This window comes from Squalius cephalus (genome assembly GCF_949319135.1).
Source record: "Squalius cephalus genome assembly, chromosome: 1".
Lineage (NCBI taxonomy): Eukaryota > Metazoa > Chordata > Actinopteri > Cypriniformes > Leuciscidae > Squalius > Squalius cephalus.
In genome coordinates, this window is record NC_137122.1 from 63,605,111 (window position 1) to 63,628,950 (window position 23,840).

Consider the following 23,840-nt stretch of genomic DNA (forward strand, 5'->3'; position numbering starts at 1 on the left):
AGAGTATTTGGAGAGCTTCAACCTCTTTAGTGTCCGAATTGAGTTGAGTAAAATAAAAATAAATTGCATTTAGTGGACTCAAACCTCTTTTTAATGAGTGTTTATGCAGCAAAATGTATCAATTATGAAACAAATTCAATTTCAGCTGTAAAGCAGATCTACAGAACACAATTAATGTTATCATTCAGCTCAATTTGGTTCAGTTAATTTCATTAAAGGGTTAGTTCACCCAAAAATGAAAATTCTGTCAGTAATTACTCTCCCTCATGTTGTTCCAACCCCATAAGACCTTCGTTCATCTTCGGAACACAAATTAAGATATTTTTGATTAAATCTGAGAGCTGATCACTCCTCCATAGGCTTCTAAGACATTATAACTTGCTGGCCCAGAAAATGCATTAAAGACATTGTTAAAGTGACTACAGTGGCTCAATCTTAAGTTTATAAAGCGACGCGAATACTTTTTGTGCGCAAAAAAAGACAAAAATAACGACTTTATTCCACTATTCATTTCCTTCTCTCTGGGCCTCGAGTTTTTTCACGTAGTAAAACTGCGCAGCTCTTTTGTGTTGTACGTCAGTTATACGTCAGCGCAGTTATACTACGTGAAAAGACTCGAGGCCCAGAGATCGTTATTATTAAGTCGTTATTTTAGTCTTTTTTTTTTGCGCACAAAAAGTATTCTCGTCGCTTTATAAACTTAAGATTGAGCCACTGTAGTCACTTGCACTATATTAACGATGTCTTTAATACATTTTCTGGGCCAGCAAGTTATAATGCTTTAGAAGCCTATGGAGGAGTGATCCAGCTCTCAGATTTAATCAAAAATATCTTAATTTGTGTTCTGAAGATGAACATTTACTTATTAATTACTGACAGAATTTTCATTTTTGGGTGAACTAACCCTTTAACAATATCAAAACTCAGTTATGAAACAAACTCAATTTAACCATAAAGTAGCTCTACAGAATAAAAGAGTCTCATTATTCAGCTCAAGTCACTTCGGTGTGGTTTTAGTTCAGTTCAATAAGTGTCGATGTTGCGAAGTTCATCAATTATGACGATTCAGCATTTAGCAACTCTACAGAAGACACGTCTCATTATCTAGCTCAACTCAGTCAGTTTAAGTTTTGTTTAGTGACCGCAGTCAAAATAATATTACTTAAGTAAAGTCACTTATGGATTTAATAGTGAGACTTTTGTTTTTGTAATCAGGCTCTCAATTTAGATTTATTTATTTATTTATGATTTAGATTTATGGGCTGATATATCGGTTATCGGCTTTCAAATATAAAGAGTTATCGGTATCGTCCAAAATGTTCATATCGGTGCATCCCTAGTTATCAGATTACTCAAGACAGCATACATTCTGCCTCATAATTTATTTATGATTGTTGCTTTTTTGCTAATATAAAAACAAAAGCATACTTGTGGCATGGTTTCCCTTTTATGTTCAGAATGTGGACAGAAGTTATTCCCTGAACAAATGAAATATCAAAATGTTGGGTGGATTTGAGAGAGCCTAATGGTCCTTTCACACCAAGAATGATAACCATAACCATAAAGTTTTAACTCTAAGACTCGAGAATAACGACAACTATAAGGATCTCTGAGTTTACAAGAGGAGATCACTTCAAAATTCACTGTTTAAATCCTTTTTGATCACTGCCGAGCACCGAACGTATGATAACTGATGAGCTTCACGTAATTTGCATGCTTTTTAAAGATGTACACTTTTATTTATTTTTTTCAACTCTGTTTTTATTAATTGTCCAAAAAAACACAAGAACAATAGAGATACAAAACGTTTTCCCATCCCAACATATACAAAAACGTAAAATTTGAATTAATAAATAACAACTAAATTAAATAAATAAATAAAAATAGATAACATATGTTCAATTATTTGGATGTACACTTTTATTATTGAAATGCTGGAGAATATTTACACAAACAATATTTCATCACCGCTCCACCTCACCGAACAAAAAGGAGAAAGAGAAAAAAAAGCACGTAAACTTTTGAAATGCGCCATTATTGTGACCGCAATATATATGATATATGATATTAAAATATGTAGGCTATTATGCACAACATTAAAAATATAAACCAAGCATCTTTGTGTTCACCTCATGTAAATAAGAGGCTGCATTAACTTGTTTCCCATAATTTCCATATTTTTAAAATGACGTCCTTTTAAGATAAAGTGCAAGAATATAAGAACCATTTTGAATATACGTCCTATTTTTAAAAATGAGAATTAAATAATAAATAGAACATTATTTTCCGATTAATTACCAGTTTTATTTCGTTTTTCTCTTTCCTTCAGTGATTTTGCTTGTTAACAGCAGGTGTTCATCAATAATGCTCAATCATCAAGTTTATTTATACAGACATCCACATGAGAAACAATTACCGTCCGAATAGGGCTTATGAGTGTAAAAATGTTCCGGGAAATGAATGGGAAGCACTGAGCTGAACTGTATGTTTGTTTTCAGTATGAATAAGACGACGATATGAAGAGTGTGTTACATTGAAGCGTTCTCTTCTCTGTGTCCACAGGCTGTGAGCTCTTTTGAGTGGTGCCATGACCAGTCAGGGTGATGACCATGAAGACAGACTAAACCCCCAAACATCATCATCTTCTTCTCGGCCCTCAGCAGCCCGTAAGCTGCAGGTCCAGCGCTCGCTCTCCCGGGACACCATCACCATACACTTCTCTGCCAAAGGACATGAGGAAGAAGAGGAGGAAGAGGACCTTTACAGGCTCGCGGCTTCCCCGTCAGGCCTTGAAACCGAAGATCAGGGCGTAGTCACGGCTCAGGAGGCCAGCGAGGAGCTTCTCTCTGAAGGATTGGAAGTGGACGTGGCCACAGGACTGGCTTCGCAAACGCACAGTTCAGCGTTGGCGATCACACACCCCTCCGTTAGCTTGGGTTCCTCGTCCACTTCTAGTCTTATTAGCTTCTCATGGCCTTCTGAACAAAGGTCGAGTGCACCGGCACCTTCCACGCATTCGGTTTCATCCACTTCATCCCCAGCTAAAGCTTCTGCTTTACCTTCGAAGCCGTTCCTAAGCCTAGTCAAGTCTCTTTCCACTGATGTGGAGGCACCCACTGCCCCCCCCCAATCGATAAGACACAGACATTTAATGAAAACCCTAGTTAAGTCTTTATCCACGGACACTGCTCGACCCGAACATGAGTCTCCCTCGACTCATCGCTCGCAGGATTCACGCCTCAATCTGCACCTCTTCAAGCCGTTCACCCAAACTCGTGTTCCCGCGGTCACCGGCGACTCCAAAACCGCTCCCTCATCCCCGTTAACCTCTCCCGATAGCCGCTCCTTCTTTAAAGTTCAAGAGGTTGAGGCACGAATCGAAGACACGAAGCGGCGTCTATCCGAGGTCATGTACGAGCCTCTCCAGCTTCTCAGCAAGATAATCGGCGAGGAAACCAGTAGCACGACCGCGGGAGTCTCTTATCGATCCAGAAACCTTTCGTCCAGCGCATCTGAACTCTCAAACTTGTCCGCTCTCAACGGCCACTCGGAAAGCAACAATAACTACTGCATTAAAGAGGAGGAAGACGTGGACGGGGAAAGTCCTCTCGAGGGGGCGAGCGTTGACTTGCCTCTTCACAGGTCGCCATCTCTCGGATTAAACCGATGTGTCATGTCGACTCTGGCTCGACAGGAAGATGAAGAGTTCTGTGAGCTCTACCCTGAAGACTTCGAGCTTTGTAATGAGTTAGATGGGGAGGAACCTCACTCATCTCAAGCCCGACGAGGGAGTAGCGAGGAACCGACTGAAGGAGGCGAGGAGGACGAGGAGGAAGACGAGCCTCCAGGAGTCCCCCACAACAGATTGATTCTTCTGATAGCCATGGTTTACGGTTACTTTGTGCTGCCGCTGCCGGACTATGTGTGTTGGGTGTTGACGGGAGTGGTGGCGGGGTTCATGCTGGCGATCCTGATGGTGTGGTTGTCGGCCAGGCGGAGGCCTTCGTGGGGTCGTAACAGCAACTGGAACAGAAGAGAGAACTGGAACCGGGTTCCTCTGGATATCACAGAACCTGCCATACACAAGGTGAGGCCCATTAAAGATCCTTTTTTTAGAAGAAGTCTCTTATGCTCACCAAGGCTGCTTTTATTTGATTCAAAAATACAAGAAAAAAACATTGTGAAATATTATTAAAATGTAATTTATTCCTGTGACCAAAGCTGAATTTTCAGCATCATTACTCCAGTCTTCAGTGATCAGTATAATATGATGATTTGATGCTCAAGAAACATTTATGATTATTATCAATGTTGAAAACGGTTGGATTATTATTATTTTTCAGGATTCTTTGAGTAGAAAGCTTAAAAGAGCAGCATTTATCTGAAATATAATATTTTGCAACGTTATACTGTACATGTCTTTACTGTTAACTTTTGAACGGTAGTGTTTAATGTGGCAAAAGCTTCATATTTCAGATAAATGCTGTTCTTTTGAACTTTATATTCATCAAAGAATCAAAAAAAAAAATGTTTTCAACATTGATAATCATAAATGTTTCTTGATCATTAAATCAATATATTAGAGTGATTTCTGAAGGATCATGTGACACTGAAGACTGGAGTAATGATGCTGAAAATTCAGCTTTGATCACAGGAATATATTACAATTTAAAAATATATTCAAATAGAAAACAGTTATTTTACATTTTAATAATATTGCACAATTACTGTTTTTTTTTTGTTTGTTTCTTTTTTTCTTGTATTTTTTAATCAAATAAATGCAGCCTTGGTGAGCAGAAGAGACTTCTTTCGAAAACTAATTCTAAAACTAAATAATTCTCTATGCATTTCACGTGTTCTTATTGAGGTATTTGTTCATACCAATTATATAAGTGCCTCTACAATATAACCAAAAAAAAAAAAAGCAGAATAATAGCAATAAAAAGAATATTTGAAACTTGATTCACTCGCTCTCTCGCACGCTGGGTCTCTCTCTCGGCGCATGATTTTATATATTTGAACGTAAAGACCGATATAGTGCAGTGTTATCTGTAGGGATGCACGATATATCGGCCAACATATCGGTATCGGCAGATATTGGTTAATTTTTTATGTTATCGTTATCGGCCTGATAAGAACATTTGTCCGATATATTAAAGCCGTGTTATTTCCTTCAGCTGAGACACTTCAGATGCGCACTGTTCAACATGATGGATTTGAATTGCTTGAAATATGATTGAAATCACTTTGAAAAGGAAAACACAGTAAAGTGCAACAGTCTGTCATATCGGCTACATAAAATTATAATGAGAACATCATTATAATTGTGAGTTTGGGACATGGATTTTAATGGTGAGGCTTTTGTTTTTGTAATGAGGCTCTCAAAAATTATATAAAAATGTGGATTTAGATTTATCGGCCAATATATCGGTTATCGGCTTTCAAATATAAAGAGTTATCGGTATCGTCCAAAATGTTCATATCGGTGCATCCCTAGTTATCAGATTACTCAAAACGGCATACATTCTGCCTCATAATTTATTTATGATTGTCGCTTTTTTGCTAATATAAAAACAATAGCATACTTGTGGCATGGTTTCCCTTTTATGTTCAGAATGTGGACAGAAGTTATTCCCTGAACAAATGAAATATCAAAATATTGGGTGGATTTGAGAGCCTAATATTCCTTTCACAACAAGAATGATAAGCATAACCATAAAGTTTTAACTCTAAGACTCGAGAATAACGACAACGGGTAATGTTATAAGGGGTATAAGGATAATGGCACCGAGGAAGGATGTCATGGGATCACTTTCAGGCAGAGGTGGATAGAGCACTGACTTTCTTTTCTTTTTTTTATCTAAGTTAAAGTATTACTGCTCGTAGAAGTGCTAAAAAAATCCAATGAGTTTGCTGAATAACTATCTAACATATCTACATAACAACTGACTTCAGTTCATTAAAATAGTGTCATTAAAAAATAACTACCAATGTTTACAATAACAGCATTTATTGAAACGACAGTATTTATATCTTGAAAAGGCATTAACTCACCCATACACAAAAGAAATATATTTGAAATATATTTTCAGAGTATATTTTGGAATATATGCAAATATTTGAAATTGGCCCAATAAATATATTTCACACTTAACATCATATATTTTTGTTATATTTCAGAATATATTTCAATGTATTTTTTTATGTATGGGTCCCCAAAAGTGTCAAAAATATATGTGGCATATATTCCAAATACATTGAAATATATTCTGAAATATAACAAAAATATATGATGTTAAGTGTGAAATATATTTATTGGGCCAATTTCAAATATTTGCATATATTCCAAAATATACTCTGAAATATATTTCAAATATATTTCTTTTGTGTATGGGCAAATATTGACATTTACAGTGCTTATATATTGACATTTAAAGGACACTTTTGCAGATTTCAACCAGCATTGTATTGTTGCGATGTCTGTATTATAAGCTAAATGCCTCATCCAGTGGACTTTAGACGGCTATAAAAAGTTTTGTATGTTGCGTCATCCAGTGGACTTTAGACGAGTTTTGCATAAATAGACTGGGGATTCCTGGATGGAAGTCGAGTCACCTTTATTTAAGCAGCTTTACAGAGATAACAGGAAAATAATGCAACAAAGTTTGTGTCTAGAAAGAAATAGTGTCACAGTGTTCAGTGATGGTTCATTTCTGTTGTAAAAAAGTTATTAATTTAGTTCATTTATATATAGCCGTCAGTTCTCATATAATGGTGTCAATGCAGACAGATCAATAATAGTGTTGAATATTATTGACGTATCATGGGGGAAAGAGGACACATTGTTAGTTTACTCATCCCGACATTGTAATCATACAAAAGTTGCCCTTAAACCCCCCTCCAAAAGCCCTATTATAGCGTTCTTCTCAGTTAAGCGAATGATTTACATGGAAACTCATTTAAAATGTAGTCTACTTGTTTGCTTCCAATGATAATAGTGTAGGATAGGCACTAATCTGGCTGTAGTTTATTAATGCACCTTTTCATGATGATAAAGCGCTCTCAACATGTTGTACTACACCTGCTAGACGAGCATCACATGTCTTTTTTTATTCAATTCATGTGATTAAATAGCAGCCCTTGGGGTTTGACAGTTGCATCAGGTCATGTTGGATGTTGCTGATGTTTCAGTGCAGGACAATCCCTGAAAAAGTGTGTTTATGAACGATTAACAATATTAACTAGGGTGTCTGATATAGATATATCTCATTTACATATTTCGTTTGTGTATTTCATATATACTATATATATATTTCATTTACAGTTGACGATTTTGGCTCAATTAACTTATCCTGCACATTTACCTTCTGCTTGTCGAAGTTACCAAGGTTCGTACAAGGTGATTAAAGTGCTTGAATTTGACGTTTTGAAATTTAAGTCCTGGAAAACCCTTAAACTTTTATGAAAAAGTACTTGAAAAGTGCTTGAATTATTGAAAGACATATGCGAAACTAGTGTTTAATTTTATCGATAAAACAATATTTTCACACAAAATAGTCTGATATAGAGCCGTTCCGCATGGCTATGAGTGTAATATTGCTCATAAATACCCAAGTGTATGATACAGCTTTTATTCTTCAGTGTATATATGACGAATACAGTCAGTCACAAGCGATCCACACTCCAATCCAGAAGGAGGCGCACGGTAATGTAATGCTGATTGCTAACAGTTAAACGCGCAGAAGAATATGTCTATGTCTACATCTCTCAACCACTGTTTCAACTGTGGAAAGATATCAATAAAACCGTTATGAATATCTCACGTAGCATTACATGTGCCTCAGGCGTTTAGTGTCGTTCGCCAGAGAAATTAACTCTAGAAGCGTTTCACATATGCACTATATTAGCCTATTCATCATATTTACTTAACCTGATAGTCTTATTGTCATATTCGTTGGTTGGGTTTATTATACGCCAGACGATTAACGTTCGCTCTAGACAGAATGTGAATGTGTTTATGATAAAAACGATCAAAGTCCATCCAACTTATATTGACAGAACACAGAGTAAACAGAACATTATCTCCTGCTGGGATAATAGTTAGTAGTAACATAGTAGTTGTGTAAGTATTGTTAGTATGTCGTTCTCAGTGTGAATGGGCCTTAAACTTTAATCACAAAGTTCGGTGGTTGTTGTTGTTGTTTTTTTCAGTTGAAGCGCTAATGATTTGAGTCTTGTCTCCACTTAAACTGGCTGAGCTGAAGAGAGTGATGTGTGCTGGGTAATATTAACACTACTGTCTGCCTGCCTATCCTTCAGTTAACAAAGCCAGCACAGCTCTAGCTCATATTTATTTATTTAACAGAGCTGAGATTAATTTAGGTCAAGCGATGCTTTTCTGTGGGTTTTTTCTCCATTTTGCTTCCTAGGTTCCTTGGAGTTTTTTTTTTTTTTAGTTTCACCATATTATGGTCAGGTGGTTTTCATACGATCAAATAATCCTTTATTTAGATTTTTCACAATTTCAGTTAAAGTGTTTAATACAAAAATATGTCCAAAACTGAACACAACCATATAATTTTCTCTGAGAAAAATGAATCGCTTATAATTTATATTTGGCAAAAATGGATTTCAAATGTATTTTTTATTTTATTTTTTGGATTCAAAACCACTCCTTGCATTTTTTTTCCACAATGTTTTTGTGTGTTGATTGTCCACTTGCTATGTTTAATGTCTCAGAAGGTGGAAGCTGTTCTTGGTCCCGTAATTACAGGTGTTCTCCATCGCTTTGGCTCAATTCTCGAATTTATTTATTTATTTATTTATTTTCTCAAAAAAAAAAAAAATTCTGATCTCTGAACAATTAGTTTCCTGTTCGCATCAGATTTGATTTTCTTAAATAATTGTACTTACTCTTTTGCACACATGCAAAAGAGTGTACAGAATAGTAAGTACAATTATTTACAATTTGCACAATGACTAAACACACATGGCTTGTTGATCAAAACTGATGAGTTGATTCTCAGTGAAACTGTCAAACTCTTCACAACTTCTAAACATTCTTTCATCGCATGCAAAATGATGCATTTAGTGATCAAAATCTGTCAGACATGCATTTATATTCCATATCTGACATGGAATGCTTGTAATGTCGTCAAATTGTCAACAAAAAATGTAGAAAAAACACAAAATTTGTGTAAAACAAGTATTTCCATGGTGAAAAGCATCTAAACGTTTAGACCAGTGTGGCTCACGATGACAACAACATTTTATTTTGGTGGCGTTAGCCAGTTTACTGACACGATAACTAGGGTTTAAAGCATGAATTAAATGTTTTTGGGTCATAGACAGTGTTGGGGAAAGTTACTTTGAAAAGTAATGCATTACAATATTGCGTTACTCCCTTAAAAAGTAACTTAGTTACTTTTTTTTAGAAAAGTAATGCATTACGTTACTTTTGCATTGCTTTTTTCACCTGGGCTTGTTTTTTTAATAACAAAAAAAGTTATATTTTTGGGCAAATGTAAAGACCCTTTCACACCAAAAGTGAAATAATAAGCAGAAGAAAAAAGTTTAACACTTACTTTACCAATAAAAACAAAAAAATCTGTTGTCATTTTTGCTTATGGTTTAACTGAATCATCGAAGGTCAATAGCAAGTACATTGGTCAATAAAGTGAGATTAAATGCATATGTTTTATTGAACATGTTTAGTTATTTGGAGGTTTGCATAGTATTCAGATTCTGCATTTCACTGTTTTTATTCATTTTGAGGAATACTGAATTTTTTTTTTTGTGTGTGCAAGTGAGATGAGTAAAGGCTCACATTTAGTCTAGAACGACAATAACCATCATGTTCACACACACACACACAACGCCTCTGCACATCGATTTGTCTCAACATGGGGACGAGAGCTGTCAGTCAATAAATGGGAAAACTAAGTAACTTGCGTTACTTTTTTGAAAAAGTAATCTGATTACATACCTCAAGTTACTTGTAATGAGTTACACACAGGAAGGGTCATAGTTGTGATGTTCCAGCAAACCGTTGAGACACTTGAGCTTACAGTTTAGAGAATGGTAAGACCATTATTGCGTGAGTTGGCCGTTTGTTTAGTTCTGTGTGTTTGTCCTCAGGGTTGGATGAACGAGATCTACAGCTACGACCCGGAGACGTATCACGCCACGCTCACACACTCGGTGTATGTGCGTCTGGAGGGCTCAGTCCTGCGCCTGTCCAAACCCAACCGCAACGTCCCGCGCCGGGCCACCTTCAGCGAGCTCAAGCCCGACGTCTCCTACGTCAGCCAGAAGATCTACGACCTCACCAACAGTAAGGTGGGTCCCTCTGCGCACCGCCTGTGTGGATGTGAACCTCTTAGACCTGAGTGTTAAATGTCTGCAGTGAATTCAGCCCAGAGCTTATAATGTTTTTCAGGCCAAAGTTTAAGTTTCATTAATGGAATGTGTTTTCCCTTGCATCTAAGCGGCTCTGATGCAGCATTTCCGTGGAAGCTTGTTTCCGCCTCAGAAAGAGAAAGAAAAAAGGTAATTGCGACTTTTTATCTCACAATTCTGACTTTTTTTCTCTCACAATTTGCGAGTTTACATCTCGCAATTCTGAATTGTGATTCGCAATTGTTATAAAGTCAGAATTGCATGATATTAAGTCACAATTGTGTGTTATAAAGTCAGAATTGTGTGTTATAAAGTCGCAATTGTGTGTTAGTCACAATTGTGTGTTAAAGGGATAGTTCACTTTGAAATTAAATTTTGGTATGTTTTAGCTTACCTCAAGGGCATCCAAGATGTAGGTGTCTTTTTTTCCGCAGTAGTTTCAATTTTGATATTTTTAGGTCAAACCGTTCTTGTCTGTCAGTCATTTAATGCAGGTCTATGGTCACTGTCTCAAAGAGCATGCACAGAGTCCAAATTAAAACAATTCCCCATCGTCCAAATTAAACAATTCCCCATCGTAAGTACACATTGATGGCCTAAGACACGAAACGAGCGGTTTGTGTGAGAAAACGAACAGTATTTATATCGTTTTTACCTCTTATAACACAACCACGTCCAAGTGATCTGAGGGCGCGGCGCTTCCTGGTGTGTGACGTGTGCGCAGACTGGTGCATAGACATATATACACTAGATGTCACCTTAAAGACATTCGTTCCAATGAACTGCCGAAGCCAAGGTGACATCTAGTATATATATCTATGCACCAGTCTGCGCACACGACACACACCAGGATGCGCCCGCGCCCTCAGATCACTTGGACGTGGCTGTGTATAAGAGATAACAACGATATAAATACTGTTCGTTTTCTCACACAAACCGCTCGTTTCGTGTCTTAGGCCATCAATGTGTACTTACGATGGGGAATTGTTTAATTTGGACGACGGGGAATTGTTTTAATTTGGACTTTGTGCATGCTCTTTGAGACAGTGACCACAGACCTGCATTAAATGACTGACAGACAAGAACGGTTTGACCTAAAAATATCAAAATTGAAACTACTGCGGAAAAAAAGACACCTACATCTTGGATGCCCTTGAGGTAAGCTAAAACACACCAAAATTTAATTTCAAAGTGAACTATCCCTTTAAAGTCAGAATTGTGTTAAAGTCAGAATTGCATGATATAAAGTCAGAATTGCACGATAGTCGCAATTGTGTGATATAAAGTCAGAATTACATGTTATAAAGTCAGAATTGTGTGATATAAAGTCGCAATTACGTGTTAAAGTCAGAATTGTGTGATATATAGTTGCAATTGCATGTTATAAAGTCAGAATTGTTATATAGTCGCAATTGTGTGATATAAAGTCCCAATTACGTGTTATAAAGTCAGAATTGTGTGATATAAAGTCGCAATTGTGATAGTCAGAATTTCGTGATATAAAGTCGCAATTGCATGTTATAAACTCAGAATTACATGATATATAGTCACAATTGTGTGATAGTCGCAATTGTGTGTTATAAAGTCAGAATTGTTATATAGTCGCAATTGTGATATAAAGTCGCAATTACGTATTAAGTCAGAATTGTGTGATATATAGTTGCAATTGCATGTTATAAAGTCAGAATTGCATGATATAAAGTCGCAATTGTGTGATATAAAGTCGCAATTGTGTGTTATAAAGTCAGAATTGTGTGATATATAGTGGCAATTGCATGTTATAAAGTCAGAATTGCATGATATAAAGTCGCAATTGTGTGTTATAAAGTCAGAATTGTGTTATATAGTCGCAATTGTGTGTTACTCGCAATTACGTGTTATAAAGTCAGAATTGTTATGAAGTCAGAATTGTTATAAAGTCGCAATTGCGTGTTATAAAGTCAGAATTTCGTGATATAGTCGCAATTGTGTGTTATAAAGTCAGAATTGTTATATAGTCGCAATTGTGTGTTAGTCGCAATTACGTGTTATAAAGTCAGAATTGTTATGAAGTCAGAATTGCATGATATAAAGTCGCAATTGCGAGTTGTAAAGTCAGAATTTCGTGATATAGTCGCAATTGTGTGTTATAAAGTCAGAATTGTTATAAAGTCAGAATTGCATGATATAAAGTCGCAATTGTGTGTTATAAAGTCAGAATTGCATGATATAAAGTCGCAATTGTGTGTTATAAAGTCAGAATTGTGTTATAAAGTCGCAATTGTGTGTTAGTCGCAATTACGTGTTATAAAGTCAGAATTGTGTGATATATAGTTGCAGTTGCATGTTATAAAGTCAGAATTGCATGATATATAATGTCGCAATTGTGTGTTATAAAGTCAGAATTGTGTTATAAAGTCGCAATTGTGTGTTATAAAGTCAGAATTGCATGATATAAAGTCGCAATTGTGTGTTATAAAGTCAGAATTGTGTTATAAAGTCGCAATTGTGAGTTAGTCGCAATTACGTGTTATAAAGTCAGAATTGTTATAAAGTCAGAATTGTGTGTTATAAAGTCGCAATTGCATGTTATAAAGTCAGAATTACATGATATGAAGTCGCAATTGTGTGTTATAAAGTCAGAATTGTGTGTTATAAAGTCAGAATTGCGTGTTATAAAGTCAGAATTACATGATATAAAGTCGCAATTGTGTGTTATAAAGTCAGAATTGTGTGTTATAAAGTCAGAATTGCGTGTTATAAAGTCAGAATTACATGATATGAAGTTGCAATTGTGTGTTATAAAGTCAGAATTGTGTGTTATAAAGTCAGAATTGCGTGTTATAAAGTCAGAATTACATGATATAAAGTCGCAATTGTGTGATATAAAGTCGCAATTGTGTGATATAAAGTCGCAATTGTGTGTTATAAAGTCAGAATTGTGTGTTATAAAGTTGCAATTGCGTGTTATGGTCAATTGCGTGTTATAAAGTCAGAATTGCGTGATATAAAGTCACAATTATCTTTTAAAATGTTTTATTCTGTGGCGGAAACAAGCTTCCATAGCATTTCACTAAAAACATTGTTCTTTTGCCAAAACAAAACTCCTTAAACCCTTTAAATACATACGATGAATGTGATATTTCCATACCATATAACAAATGAAGGTTCAGTCTGAGTTGTGGTGTTGCAGATCTACCTGGTGCCCCAGAGCCTGGCCAGGAAAAGGGTGTGGAATAAGAAGTACCCCATCTGCATTGAGCTGGCCAAGCAGGACGACTTCATGGCCAAAGCTCAGGGAGAGAAGAGCGAGGTGTTGGAGGAGAAGACCCCTGTCCTCGGAGAGAAGCCCGAGAGCGTTACCGAGGAGCCTAGGAGAGCGCACACACAACCTGTGCTGTACCTGTTCGGGAGGACCGGAAGAGACAAGGAGGAATGGTTCAGAAGGATGCTGTTTGCTTCCAAACTGAAATACGAAGCCAAGAAGCCCTCAGGCCTGCCTACAAGTAAGATGAAGTTCATGTTTACAATGCTGCTTGACTCAGATCAGGAGTTCTTTCATTAAAGGGGCCGTGTGTAGTTTCAGAAGCTTGTTATTAGCGACACCGGTGGCCGTTAAGTGAACTGCAGCTGAGACTCACACTCGTAAATGCACACGCAACGCACGAGATGGACCGTGATTCAGCGCCCTGATATACTCACGGCGGAGTTCTCTCGTTCTTTGCTTAGAAGTAAAAGTTAAGTGTTATGTGCTTTAAGACAAACCATGTGTAAATTCACAAGTCGACAGCATTGCTGAGTGTTTTCTCCTTAAAACTGCAGTGAACCAAAGACAGTCTCAAAAACACGCTTTGAAATTGCTGGTGTTTCTGACGTCACAAACTACCTTGTAACCAATCAGATCAACGTGTGATCGTCAACCAGTGGATCTCTGAGCTGAGTGAGTGAGTGGAGGCGGGGCTCATTTGCATATTCATAGAACCGCGCATACTAAATGAGGCAAGGGTGTCGAGTTACATTCAAGCTATTTTAAGGCATGAAGAATTTTAAATTCTTTTAAATATGAAACTATAGACTATATAGATCTGGCAATGTGAGACTATAGTTTGAATTAATCCCTTTTCTTTGCATGACACATTGACAGAATGGCTCTTCCGGTATTATCCTGAATTTAGGGCTGCACGATGTATCGTTTTAGCATTGATATTGCGTTGTGCGCATCCGCAATACATGTTATTTCTCTGCTTTTGAGCTTGAACGGACACGTGCGCGCAAAATCAAGTCAGAATGCCTGTCTCAGCGAGTATCCTCGTGAACACAGTCGGTTATGTGTTGTAAACAAGAAAACGCATGCGTAACATGCATTCGTCTTAAAGTGACAGCAGCCTAATAAACCCGCAGCTTTCTGTGTCCCCAATGTTAATCAAAGAAATAAATAAAGCTACAAAAGTGAGTTTCTCTTTGTCTTGTGCTGTTTCTCGTGAGTCCTCATGATATATTAAATACAGCGTATTGCGCAGAATCTGCTCATATCTGGCTCACTTGAACACACACGTCACTACGCAACAGATAACGGCACGCTTGTTCATTTGCATTGAAGCAATAGCAAAGATTAAAAAGCATTTGGTGAACAGAAAAGACATTGTTATTTTCCAACATCCTACATTTGTTTTTATGTTCACTTTGTACTGTATTGATCCGTCCTCCTAAAACACATTTATGGTGAAAATGATGAAAGAGGAGATTGCTGGATGACAGGATTTATTTTGAATAAGAAATTAATGTAGGCTATGAAATCCTAATTGTGTGTGTGTGTGTGTATATATAAGACATAATACCCCCGCCCCCCCTTTTTTTTTTTTTTTGGCTAGTTGAAGTTCTGAATGGCCGGTACATTCAAAATTTAGTAGCCAAACTGGCCGGTGAGTGAAAAAGTTAATTTCAAACCCTGTTTGTGTGTGTAAAGAGTGTGTAGCATTATGTCGATGATCGATATCTCTCTCTCTCTCTCTCTCTCTCTCTCTCTCTCTCTCTCTCTCTCTCTCTCTCTCTCTCTCTCTCTCTCTCTCTCTCTCTCTCTCTCTCTCTCTCTCTCTCTCTCTCTCTCTCTCTCTCTCTCTCTCTCTCTCTCTCTCTCTCTCTCTCCTTCTCTCTCTCTCTCTCCTTCTCTCTCTCTCTCTCTCCTTCTCTCTCTCTCTCTCTCTCCTTCTCTCTCTCTCTCTCCTCTCTCTCTCCCTCTCTCCCTCTCTCTCTGTCTCCCTCTCCCTCTCCCTCTCCCTCTCCCTCTCCCTCCCTCTCTCTCTCTCTCTCCCTTTCCCCACCCCCCCCCCCCCCTCTCTCTCGGCAGGTGGTCTGTCTCAGAGTCGCAGCAGCAGTCGTGGCAGTCTGGATGAAGTGCTCCAGTCTCTTCCCAGGCAAAAAGACCTCGGTGCCAGTGTCAAACAGAAGGTTCTGGAGTACAACGTCTACATGGCCAAATACGTGAGCCAGTCCACCGGCAGCCCGGCCGCAAGCCCTGTGCAGAGCGCTGGGAACAGCCCTGCAACCGCTAAAAAGGTCCACTAATCAGATAGCATCTTACATTTAAAAACCAAACATCAAATAAACCAACTGAGTCTGTTTAGGGGCTGTTTACACGACACCGTTTTCAATTACAACTTCTCCATTTCTAGCATATCGTTGTCATGTAAATGCACCCTTAGTTGTAATGGTGTACCATTGGATAAGACATTGGACGTTTCTATAACCTGTAATCAAACAAATTGAATTCCATATTTCCAAACCGTATTGTATGTAACATAGCTTGTTGTTTGTTACATTTACTGGAAACTGGAAACAGCGCATTGTGCTTAGCCATGCTAACACCTAGCCTCTTGTGGCGTATTTTGGTGAACCACTTGGGGATCTCACACACACTTAGAGTGCAGAGCTTCCTCACTGCCAGAAAACAGTGAAGCTAGTAGTGCTATCTGTAGTCTGTGATGCTACTTTAGTGTCTTCCAGTGAAGCATGTCCTGTTGTGTTTGTCTCGTAGTTTCCAGAGAGTCGTGAGCAGGAGGCCGAGTCCGAGGCCTGGGTCAATGCTCTTCTGGGTCGCATTTTCTGGGACTTTCTTGGAGAGAAGTACTGGGCAGACGTGGTGTCCAAGAAGATCCAGAAGAAGCTGAGTAAGATCAGGGTGAGTCCTGACAGAGGTGCATCTCAGCCCAGACCGTCTGACTGCGTGTTTCGAACAGTAACTCAGTGTAATGTGTATTACAGCTCCCGTACTTCATGAATGAGCTGACCCTCACTGAGCTGGACATGGGGATATCCATTCCCAAGATCCTCAGCTCCTCCAAACCATCTGTAGATCACAGAGGTAAGGCCTGGTCTGGACTCCTGAGTTTATATTAGATTAGATTACATCAGGGCTTGACATTTACACCCGCCAAATAGAAAATTGATGAATATTGCTGCTGTTACAGGGCTGGAATCCGCATATTGAGCATAATTTTACTCATCCTGCAGATTTTGTGCTCACACACCCAAAGTGCGGCACATAAAGACAAGTATATTGGCAATATAAAACAGAATAATAGATCTGTGCGTCGGGTCTTAAAGGGACAGCAGCCTAATAAACCGGCCGCCAAATTATGAGATGATATTAAAAATGGCAGTTTTTGCCCTATGGTATCGATGTCAAAACTGTGAACACTGTAGACACTTTTATAATATACTGATCCAACGCTTTTAAAAGCACGTAGCAGTAATCAGCATGCACTGCTCTTTTTGTCCATGATTTATAACCAGAACACTCTCATTCACATTTATGCATTTGGGGAGACGCTTTTATCCAAAGCGACTTGAATTTCACGTAAGGTTTTACATTTCATCAGTTCATGCATTCCCTGGAGCCTCAAGCCCATGACCTCTTTGAGCTACAGGAGGGCTATAGTGCTAAAACAGCTGAGGAAAGCGTTTTAAACAACCTTTATTTATTAGGGGATATGTTGGGGTAATATTAGTATGTTTATATTTTTAAATCTTATCTTATGCCTTTAATACTCCATAGTTTGTCATCCTGGGTTTCTCTTTTATTCTATTGATTGCTTAATACTTATTTTGGCTTGTTTGGTGTATATATGTATATTATTTCTTTTTATTCTTTGTAAAGCACTTTGATCAACTTTTGTTCGTGCTCTAGAAATGATTAAGTATTGAACCAGAGCAACTTACCTGGGCCCATGGCAAAGCCATTGGTTACATTTTCATACATTTTATTTCAGCAGTGTCCTGTGATATTTTTCATCTCTTAATAAAAAAAGAAATGTCCATACATACTCAAATATTTTACCGACAACATTAGATGTGCCTCACTGACACAGTCAAGCTATATCTCTGTCAAGTCACCTTCATTTATATAGCGCTTTTACCAATATAGATTGTTTCAAAGCAGCTTTACAGAGATAATAGGAGATTACAGTAACAGAGATTGTTTTGGCTTTACAGCAGATCTAGAATAAAGTTATTGTCCAGCTAAAGTTAGTTTGATTGATTCACTTCCGATCATTTGTTATTAACTTAGGGGCCGCTAACACGACACCGTTCTAACAGAAAACAGAAAACTTTTAATGTGTTCTGGCCGTTCATTTACACAACAACAGTGTTTGAGGCTCAGGAACGCAAACCTTGAAACAGGGTCCAATGCACATTTTGAAAAACGTTATCTCCGCGTAAACTTCAAAAATGTGAACCTGTGATAACGCTGACATGCGTATTACGTGTTCAGTCTATAGATATGTGCGTTTGAATATATATATATATATATATATATGTGTATATATATGTATATGTGTGTGTGCAGGCGTATAGACTTTCTTTACAAATTGACCTCACCAAATTACTGGTCTGGCCTTAAAAATTCATAATACAGAATTTTTTTGTGTGTCTCTGCCCATAACGCACTGTGCGGATGGAGCGGCACCCCTACAGTTACTGCAGCGGTGGATGTGTGTGTGATTTGGTGAAAGACCAGACCCCTGCCAGCTTGTTAAACTTCTCGTTCGTCATCTTAGGAAGCGACCCGCTGGGTTTAGGGGGATCAGTGTGTGTCTGAGCCAATCAAGAGAGGAGCAAACTCCAGCGCTGACCTTTCACTTGCTCAGGAGGAGATCCAGGGGTTCACCAGCGACTCCTGCATCGGTTTAATCAGTGTGTGCTCATGCTGGGTGTGGAGTTCAGCCAGATTCATTTGGGGGATGATGTTTGAATCGGGGAAATGTCAGGGAAAGTAATGCTGTGCGTGTTTTTCAGGGGACAAAATGCGAATTTATACATGCAAATGGTGGCCCGTTGTGTCAGATTAGTTCAGAATCAAAGTAATCGTGCTTTGTGGGCTAGTTGAACTTGTGGAGAGGCTAGCGATAACAAGTTAGCTTTGGAAGCATGAGATCTCACAGTGTCTCCAAAAAACACATGCAAAGCGTCATGAGAAACTGCGTTTAACCATACCTCGTGTCTCAAAGCACATACCATTACAATAATAATGAACGGAAACCACTTGTAGAGCTCGAGTTGCACCACCTGACTGCTGCAGATTCATTTCAGCGTTGTGGTGGTCAGGTGTTGATATAGAAACGCATAAATCTGAGGACGTGTGCAGCTCTGGGTTGAACGTCACAGGTAATTACGGTTACGACATGGGGTGAACGCAGCATAAGCTTGATGTTTTGGTTCAGGAGATGCTGTAAAATGCTGCTGTTTGTTTGCGGCGTTCATTAGCCGTGTCTCCATTATCCTTCAAATTGCGCAAATTGAAATAGCGAATTGAAAATATGCCAAATGGAAGCACGTCAATTTTGCAAAAACTCCCATATTTCGCAAAAAATGTTTTTTTCGCATGAGGGGGTTTTTCAGGCAATTCGAAACAGGAATATTTAGTTTTTCCTGCATTTACAGTCACCAGAAACTCCTCAAATGAGCCTCTCACAAGTTTAAGGGTCTTTCCTTGTCATTAATGCTTGAATAACACGTCTCCTCCATTAACAATAATCGAGATATACTGAGATATACTTAAACCATCCAACATCCGTCACCATGATTTCTGGAATGCTTATCGCGAGAGGAAAGAATGCCGCTTTAGTCACATAACATCGGTTAATGGAAACGCCGTAATTTCGCAATAGTTTTTTATCGCCGTTCAATGACTATCCGGACGTGAAGAGACTTTCACCCAGTACAACAAAAAGTGTTTATAAAGCGAGCTGCCTACCCTACCTTTAATGATCAAATGATAATGAAAAAGTTAAATAATAACATACATGGATACAAATACAGTAATATTTAGAGCATATTGATTCCAAACGTTATAAAATGTACAATTATTTTGAGTATACTGATTGCAAACGTATAATCACAATCCAGAAGACAGGGCAGAATAAGGGATTGTTCTCTGTGGAGAGTTTTGCCTTTTGTTTCATGAGAAGTTATATTGCAGATGACTCTGTTATTATTTTAATGCAGTGACATTCATTTTTAAAGTGTCTCTTTCGCAGGCCTTTGGTTTGACCTGGAGATCTCGTACAACGGTTCCTTTCTTATGACTCTCGAAACCAAGATGAACCTGACCCGACTGGGAAAGGAGGGAGAAAGCTTAGGAGAACAGGGGAAAGAAGGGTAAGAGAGAGTTTCAGAAGACCAACGTTTCCTCGTCACTTGTTCCAAAATATCTAGGCTTCTTCTTTTATTTATTTTTTTCTGTGTTCTTTTGATGGGTTATTTTTTCTGTTGGATGTATTTATCATTTCCTCTTTTTGCTGTTTCCGCTGGACTCATTTCTTTGTGGATGTGATCTCTTAATGGTGAGTTGAATCAGGGCTTTTCCGAAGTCTCTCATTATGTTGTACATGTTTCTCCCTGCTTTCCTCCACATCCGCTGTGTTCTGCATGTGCTCACAGAAGCTCTTTTCCAAACCCTTGATTAGGCCTTTAATGTCTGAAACACTCAAATGATGCCTAAAAGTGTTACAGCTCCCTAGGGTTCGGAACAGACCTTTCATTTTTATGGAGAATTATTATTATTTTTGTTTTATTTTTGTTACTGTGTATTTTAGGTGTGTTGCAAGAGCTTCGCTCATTCCCTTGCTCTCAGAAAGCCAGTTATCATGGACATATGGCGCTTAAGCTCTTGTCTGTTTGTGTGATGCACTAGACCCAGACCACGCGCTTACTTCTTGGCCGACAGCGATGAAGAGTCATCGAGTGCGGGATCCTCTGATGAGGAAGACACTGCCGAAGTGCCTGAGATCACAGGAGTGGAAGGGTGAGATTGAGAAACTTCTTTCTGTGTTTAATTCAGGATGTGTTTATTAACAGTTCGGCCTGTGGGCCAAAATGGCTACGTTTTAGCCAAAGATGGGCGAATGTTCAAGAGTCAACCCTGAATCCAGTTTTTATCTAAAGCAATTTTTTTAATCCTTGTATAGGTTTTTAAATTGCTCTTTTATAGTATTTCAACTTGTTACCATGAAAATACCCAAGGGACACTGACACCAGCCCATCAAAGATGGCCATACACACACCTGTAGAAATAACTCTTTTCTTCACAGTTATGTTGGCGGACACCGATCCAGCAAAATCATGCGCTTTGTGGACAAGATCGCCAAGTCCAAGTATTTCCAGAAAGCCACGGAGACGGAGTTCATCAAGAAGAAGATGGAGGAGGTGTCCAACACCCCGCTGGTGCTGACGGTGGAGGTTCAGGAGTGCCAGGGAACACTCGCTGTCAACATCCCGCCGCCGCCGACAGACCGGATCTGGTACTCTGCATTCATTCATATCCTATACACACGTGTGTGTGTGTGTGTGTGTGTGTGTGTGTGTGTGTGTGTGTGTGTGTGTGTGTGTGTGTGTGTGTGTGTGTGTGTGTATATATGCACAGAATCAGGGTTCGTACAGATACTGTAAACTGAAATTCCAGGACTTTTCAAGCACTACTTTTTTGGTTTTCAAGGACTACAATCAGAGATCTCGCTTATCAAACTATATCTTTATTATCTTTCAAAGTCTAAAAAAGGTAAATAGATAAATAAACTGATAAAACAAAATGGTACACATAAAGGGCAGCAGATGCAATGACTGGTAACTTTAACCATTGAAAGGACACTATGACAAAGATATTCCTTATTCAAACTGATTTTTTTTCTCATGAATATATGATTGACATTAAGAATGGAAGCTGTATCACATACTTATTATATACATATTAAGTATGTTATTTATGTATTCATGTCAATATCACGCTCCTAGCCTTGCGAAATGGCTCTATATCAGACGGGATGCAGCAGAAACTGTGTGAAAAGATTGTTTTATCAATTAAATTATAAATGGTGTTTTAATATGCACTTTTTCAAGTACCTTTTCATAAATATGGCTGTTTTCAAGTGTTTTCCAGGACTTGTTTCAAAAAGTCAAATTCAAGCGCTTTAAGCACTTTGTACGGACCCTGCAGAAGTATAGTCAGATAGTAGCTGTGTCCGAAAGCTTAACGAGTCTGCCTTCGAGGACACATTTCAAGGCACAATGTTAGTTTCAGTTCCTGTCTACTGAGAAACCTTCGTCTGATCGATTTTTGAAGGCAGCACAGATGTATCCAGGGTTTGAAATGAACATTTTCACTAACCAGCCACTACTAAATTAGGTTACCGGCCATTCAGAACTACTTCTAGCCAAAAAAAAGTGTGTAAATGTACATTTTTGACCAATGTTTTCCACTTCTGATGTAATTTCTAGCGAGTAATGAAATATTAGCTTAGTTCTCACTGAAGCTCTGTTGTGCTGTAGATCATTAAACCGTTACGCTGCTGCGTCAGAAGTTACGCTACCTCAGTGTCGTAAGATACCTTCATGCATTTCCTATTTCCTGATAAGGCAGCAAGGCAACAAATCTGTTTTCTAATGCAGCCAGCGTCTTTGTGCATCATAAATGCTGCTATCATGCCCTCTGCTGGTCATAATTCAGCACGCGTGGCAAGATATTTCATGCCTCTGTTCAAAGATTGGCTTTAAAATGACTTTTAAAGATTTCATTGCATGGATGAAGCTCACGAAACCCGTCAAAAAAGTAAAAATGTTGCCAAAAATCAACAGTAAGAAATAAGGAATTATATTTTACTCAAATACAATGGGCTATTAAGATTTATTTCTGAGATTTCATCCAAAAAGGAAAAATCATTAGTCATTATTTACTCCCCTTCATGTCGTTCCAAACCCGTAAGACTTTCATTCATCTTCCGAACACAATTTAATGAAATCTGAGAGGTTTCCGTCCCTCCATTGACAGACTAAGCAACTACCACTTCGATGCTTCAAATAGTTCATAAAGAGATTGTAAAACTAATACATATCAATCAAGCGGTTTAGTCCACATTTTCTAAAGAGCTATTTAGAAATGTGATCACTTTTTAATGATTAACAGATTGAATTTAGGCTTTAATTCACATGTTAATGATGTTTGTTCTCATGTGTCAAGCAGGTTCGGGTGAGCTTCGGTTTATGTTTGCTGATCAATGTTTAAATGTGAATAAAAGCCTACATTTAATCGAGCGGTGTAGTCCACAGTTTCTGAAGAGACTCGATTCATATGGATTAGTTTTACGATCTCTTTATGGACTTTTTGAAGTGGTAGTTGCTTAGTCTGTCAATGGAGGGACAGAGTTTTCACATTTTCATTTGTGTTCCCAAGTCTTACGGGTTTGGAACGACAAGAGTAATTGGTGACCATTATTTAATTTTTGGGGTGAACCAACCCTTAAACCAGTGCAGGTAATGGTAATATGTGGGCATGTGCTGATGTGTGTGTTTGTGTTTATTTCAGGTACGGTTTCAGAAAGCCTCCTCGTCTGGAGCTGAAAGCTCGGCCCAAACTGGGCGAGAGAGAGGTCACTTTTGCTCATGTGACAGACTGGATAGAAAAAAAACTAGATCAGGAGTTTCAGGTAAATTGGTTGGTCTTCTCAAAGGTGTTACAGGACTATAAGGATAGTGCTCTGGCCCTCGAGAGCCAGTGTTCGAAACCATGGCATTATGGGTGCATGTATGACGTTTCTTTATAGGCCAGCCGGCCGTTCGCATCACACTGGTTCCTTCGACTAAACCCCAATAGGATTTTCCCATAGGCTTTTGGATTATCGCTAAAAAGAAGCTCTGTGATCAACTAAAGTTTATGATACTTGCACGTTTTGTCCATCAAGATAATTATCACGTTGTTTTGAAGCCTAAATGCAGTCGCCAGAAATAAAAAGCTTCTCTAAACACATTTTCCCTGAACGTTTGAGTTAGAATAGTTTATAAGAGCACAATTATAAGCATAACGATGCTGTAAAAGCGGACTGTGATGATGTTTAATCTCCTCCACAGCCTCTGTCGTCACATTTAGACACTTAAACAGCTTAAAAAAAACACAAGTGGGTAATACCGATGTT

The 23,840-nt window shown here is 38.3% G+C and overlaps 1 protein-coding gene across 6 annotated transcripts in view; it reads left to right on the forward strand.

Annotated features, from left to right (window-relative positions):
• Positions 1-23,840, forward strand: part of tex2 (testis expressed 2) — a 55,963-nt gene that overhangs the window by 29,505 nt on the left and 2,618 nt on the right. For 5 of the 6 annotated variants that reach the window (XM_079893389.1, XM_079893387.1, XM_079893390.1 and 2 more), the window contains exons 2-11: positions 2,563-4,087; positions 10,138-10,338; positions 13,571-13,883; positions 15,725-15,933; positions 16,412-16,555; positions 16,639-16,738; positions 19,914-20,034; positions 20,570-20,680; positions 20,967-21,176; positions 23,234-23,354. In XM_079893389.1, coding sequence (XP_079749515.1) covers positions 2,588-4,087; positions 10,138-10,338; positions 13,571-13,883; positions 15,725-15,933; positions 16,412-16,555; positions 16,639-16,738; positions 19,914-20,034; positions 20,570-20,680; positions 20,967-21,176; positions 23,234-23,354 — 3,030 coding nt within the window. In that variant the 5' untranslated portion in view covers positions 2,563-2,587. The remainder of the gene's footprint in view (positions 1-2,562; positions 4,088-10,137; positions 10,339-13,570; positions 13,884-15,724; positions 15,934-16,411; positions 16,556-16,638; positions 16,739-19,913; positions 20,035-20,569; positions 20,681-20,966; positions 21,177-23,233; positions 23,355-23,840) is intronic. The other variant, XM_079893392.1, reaches the window with a different exon arrangement.